General features: G+C 49.2%; 1 protein-coding gene across 1 annotated transcript; it reads right to left on the minus strand.

Moving 5' to 3' along the window:
- Positions 1–1,399: 1,399 nt before the first annotated feature.
- EIF1 (eukaryotic translation initiation factor 1) lies at positions 1,400–4,238 on the minus strand. The gene is made up of 4 exons (XM_012444085.2): positions 4,087–4,238; positions 3,225–3,388; positions 2,979–3,080; positions 1,400–2,262 (listed from the first exon to the last, which is right to left on the minus strand). Exons 1-4 carry the CDS (start codon positions 4,115–4,117, stop codon positions 2,218–2,220), a joined length of 342 nt encoding a protein of 113 aa, XP_012299508.1. The 5' UTR covers positions 4,118–4,238; the 3' UTR covers positions 1,400–2,217.
- Between the last annotated feature and the right edge of the window lie 732 nt (positions 4,239–4,970).

Raw genomic sequence — 4,970 nt, forward strand, 5'->3', positions numbered from 1 at the left:
GAGCAACACTGTCTCAAAACAAAACAATATTTATCGCGCCACTGCACTCTAGCCTGGGTGACAGAGCAACAGTCTCAAAACAGTATTTATCACGCCACTGCACTTTAGTCTGGGTGACAGAGCAAGATGCCATCTCAAAAACAAAAAAAAAAACCCAAAACCACCCCCCAGAAAGTATTATAATCTTATTGTAGCACAGCTATGTATGAGGCTCATTGTGGAATGAAGCATCCTTAGAAAGCACATGACTACATCCAGATATGCATGCTGGGAGTTTTTTTTTTTTTTTTTGACTGAGTTTCACTTGTTGCCCAGGCTGGAGTGCAATGGTGCAATCTTGGCTCACCGCAACCTCTGCCTTCTGGGTTCAAGATTCTCCTGCCTCAGCTTCCCGAGTAGCTGGGATGCACCACCATATCCCGCTAATTTGTTAGTAGAGACAGTGTGTCTCCATGTTGGTCAGGCTGGCCTCGAACTCCCGACCTCAGATGATCCGCCCTCCTCGGCCTCCTGAAATGCTGGGATTACAAATGTGAGCCACCACACCCAGCTTGGGAGAACTTTTTAAACTGAATTAACGGACCCAGGAACAGAACTTGGTGTTTTACTTGCCACTCATTGTCCTTTATGAGGGATGGCCTCCCAACACTTAACTTTAGCTCTTCAAATACTACAAACTCACTACCCAGAGTACACACACTCCTAGCAATTTGTGGATCTTAACCTAGAGCATGACTGTCCTCGTTAGAGCCTGCATCTCCTTCCATTCTGTGGCCTTAAATCAAGGCTGTTACTGAGGGGGCTCCAAGGTTTCCAAGCAACCTACCCTATCAAAGTTCCTCCACAGCTAACATTGATAGCCCAGAGACCACTGTGTCATTCAGGCTCTTGGCGGCCAAGACTCAGCCATGCAGCCCCTTCTTCCAAGACACTGATAAACAGGACAGCATGACTCTGGGTAAATGCTTGCAAAAATAGGTGACCTGCTGAGCAGGGGGGCTCACACCTGTAATCCCAACACTTTGGGAGGCCGAGGCAGGTGGGATCGCTTGAGGCTAGGTGCCTAAGACCAGCCTGGCCAACATGGTTAAACCCTCTCTACTAAAAACACAAAAATTAGTGCCCATAATCCCAGCTACTAGGGAGGATGAGGCATGAGAATTGCTTGAACCCAAGAGGCAGAGGTTGTAGTAAGTTATTGCGCCACTGCATTCCATCTCAAAACAGAGGAAAAAAAAAATAGTTGACCAGAGAGGGACAAACTCATAAAAGGTTTTCTTGGCCAAGTTCAGGCCCCTGTTGAGAAGCTGTGGGTATAGACATACCCTCCACTGCTCATTTCTGTGGTTCCTTTATATTCACAAGATCGACTATATATAAATAGAATCTGCAAGTCAGGTATTTCTGAAAACAAGTTTTATTTAAATAAGGGTTTAAATACATTACACATAACATTAAAACTGAAAGGGAAAAAAAAACAAAAACCAGTTTGTTACTTCACATGGCATTAGGCAGCTGCTGCTATTAAGGTGCAAGCTCTACAGCTAGCTACATGACTCATCAGTTTCAGATTTGTTCCCTTGTCAAAAGTTTAACTCTGATAGAAGGTTGGCCTCACATTCTGATGTTTGGACATCCCTTAGCTAGGATACGTCTAATCAAACAGACCTTTGTGGCAAGCCAGATGTCCTATCATCTCACTAGAGGGAAGGGGGCCTCTCTGAGCTCTGACCAGGTCAGGCTGGAGACACCAGGGGATCTTCTACCACCAAAGGCTCCCTTCTATTGGTACAGCTGCTAGTGCTGCCGCCTTACCCCATCCTCTCCTCTCAGATTCACTGAGGACTGTTCAGGTGGTAACATTCTCCTAGGGCAGGGAACTCTGCAGAGGGAGAGTGGAGGAGCTTCTGACCATGGTTGTCTGTGATCTTAGGGCTCTGGGCTTGGCTGAAACATGATGGTACTGCTTGGTTTCAAGCTTGACACTACCAGGCACCTACTACTTGACCTCTGTTTAAATGAGGGACTTCAAGACTAAACAGCATGGCTCTTTTCAGTTTATTGCATGAAGGAGTTACACTAGTCCAAGTTAAAAGCGGACCCCAAATGGTTACATTATACAAGCTGTGAGGTTTTTAAACTTGTGACAAGGGACAGAAGGGAAATTCTACTCATTGCAAGGAAATCCTCACTTAAGCTTCAGTGAGCCACAAGCACTTAAAACCCATGAACCTTCAGCTGATCGTCCTTAGCCAGTCCAATCTGAAAAAACAAAAAGGCAAAGTTTTAAATGGTGGACAGGGAGCGTTAAAGCCTCCATTTCTAATGGCAACAACCCTGTCTTCCTGTTACTACACCGCCCAAGAGCCAGGGGTGCACACAATGGTTCAACGGAGGGTCCTCAGTTAAGAGCCACCTTTTTTGAACACCCAGTGCCTTCCAAGATTCTGAATTAGAGAATGAGACTCGTCAGATATCTGAAATTTCAATTATATCAAGAGCTGATAATATAGTATTTTAGTATTAATACTCAGGAAATTCATTTTTAAAACCTCATATCCTTACAAATACAGAAACAAGCCAGCATTTAGCTTATTTTGCAATATGTCTGTGTGCTATTGAAATTTGCATCTGTAAAGTAGATCCACACAAACAGTAAATCAAAGGCAGATAAGTCCCTTCTGCCGTTTTTTAATATAACAGAAGTAAGTTGGCCGGGCGCAGTGGCTCACACCTGTAATCCCAGCACTTTGGGAAGCCAAGGCAGGCGGTACACGAGGTCAAGAGACCGAGACCATCCTGGCCAACATGGTGAAACTCCGTCTTTATAAAAACAAAAAACCGTTAAGTCTATGTACTTTAAAACCCAACTGTGGTTTTGCTCAGCCTTAGCCAACTTTTATGCCCCCAGCAGAAGCTAATAGACAGGATCTAAAATTTACCAGTAAAGAGGCACAATCAAGAGTGACTGAACTCACCTCTACGAGGAACTGGCATATGTTCTTGCGTTGGTCACCCTGTAGCTGAATCACTTCTCCATATTCTGGATGCTCAATTACAGTACCATTGCAGGCAAACTTCTGCAAGAACAAAGGAAACAAAACAAATTAGGCCGAACAAGAGCATGAATGCATTTATATCCCTCTGCTAACAATACAACACAGCGGGCACCACCTTGTGGACAAATCCATTATGACTTTTCCGTAATCTCACTTAAGACCTACCTTCTTAAACGCCTTCACTAGTTTCTTTTTATCGTAATCATCAGCGATCCCTTGGACAGTAGTAAGGGTCTTCCTGCCGTTTCTCTGTTGAATTCTTATATGGATATAATCCTCAGTGCCAGCAGGAAGCAGGTCATCACCCTTACTTGCATCAGCAAAGGGGTCTGAAAAGAAAGGTTAAGCTCGTTTAGAGCTGTCAAGGCTCAGATGCAACTGCTGTCCTCCTAGATATTTTGTGTGTGCAGAAAATAACACTGAAATCGACAGGGCCTGGGCAAGGCCAAACGAGTTCTTTGCTGGCTCTCCCTGAGCAGGTCAGGGACGGCCGGCTTCCTCAGACTCGGGGAACGCCCGGGCCTCCCCCTCTGCCTGGGAAGCCGATCACGTGTCGAGGGAGCCCAGGCTGGCAGGCGGTGCCCCACCCGGCTGATGCAACCCGCCGGAACCCGAGCTCCCGAGGCGGGGCCAAGCCTCTCATTCCCATTGGTGCGCACGCCTGCCACTTAAGAGCTGGCACCGCCTTTCCCTTCGGCTCCGTGACAACGACTGGTGACGTAACGGACCGGACGCAAGGGTGGTGGGAAGGGCGGGTGTGGCCTGAAAAGATCCAGGAGCCATTAGTAAATGCGCCACCGAGACGCCGAGCCCGCCCAAGCGCTGATCTCCCGCCTGCTCCTTCCGGTCGCGCTCAAGATCCGACCGCGGGGCCCAGGCCTCGATCCCGCTGCCCTGCAACCCTGGACATCTTTTCCCTGCCCAAGCTTACGAAGGCCTGAAGCGCCTGGCAGCTTCCCGGAACCCGTCTCCGGGCCCGGAAGGCCCCGCTGCCCCACCCGAGCCTGCGACCTTCCCCGTAGCTTACCGAAAGAGTGGAGGTTCTGGATAGCGGACATACGATACGATTCCTTTTCCTCGGTGGAAACGGCCTGCGGAAGGCGGCGGCGGCGGGAGAAGGCGGGCAGGGGGGACGGAACGTCGGGAAACGAGGGGGCTCAAGGGGGAGGCTGCTGAGTCCTCGGCGGCGGCTCAGTGACTGGGGCAGAGGGGCGGTGCCTGTGTTCACTTATATAGCCGCCCCTGTGACGGCAGCACGCTGCCCTCACGTCCCGACCCCACCCACGGCGTCGTGCCCCAAGCGCCCAAGCGGCGCCGCTTCCAATTGGTTCGAGGGCGGGGACACGGCATGGCGCTTGCGCAGGAAGTCTGCGGCAGGAGGGCGTCCTCTTGACTCTAGGAGAGGTGGGAGGGGGAGGGAAAGCTTGATCTGTCTCGGCGCCTGCGCAGTGCGGGTGGACGGTGTCTGGGCTGTCGAAAAAACCGGCCAAGGTTTCGAGCGCGCCTACGCACTGTGCCCTTTGGTACGTTCCACTTTCTTGACCCTGTTGCATCGCTGCCTGCTCGAAAAGGGGTGTTTCATAGGTTAGATGGACATTCCTTAGAGGGGATTTAGATGCTGAACCTCCCAAACAGGACAAATCCCCGCTGTGTCAAACCCACCTACCTACCCACCCTACTGCTCACTGAGCCATAGCGGGATTTAGGGCGGCACTTTGATTAATCAAAATAGAATAATATAATCAAAACGGTTACCGCATAATTTAGATTGCCATTTAGACTATTCTAAAGTGGGTTAATCTAATCTAAATTTTTCATTTAGATTAGATTAATCCATCTAAGGAAAAAGTGTGCCCAGCTCATTAGCATGAGTTCAAGGGATAGTAACTGGTTCTGGGTCCCCCCTGAGAA

The sequence above is a fragment of the Aotus nancymaae genome, unplaced genomic scaffold, assembly GCF_030222135.1.
Source record: "Aotus nancymaae isolate 86718 unplaced genomic scaffold, 86718_ANA_hifiasm-v0.15.2.pri h1tg000089l, whole genome shotgun sequence".
NCBI classification, from domain to species: domain Eukaryota; kingdom Metazoa; phylum Chordata; class Mammalia; order Primates; family Aotidae; genus Aotus; species Aotus nancymaae.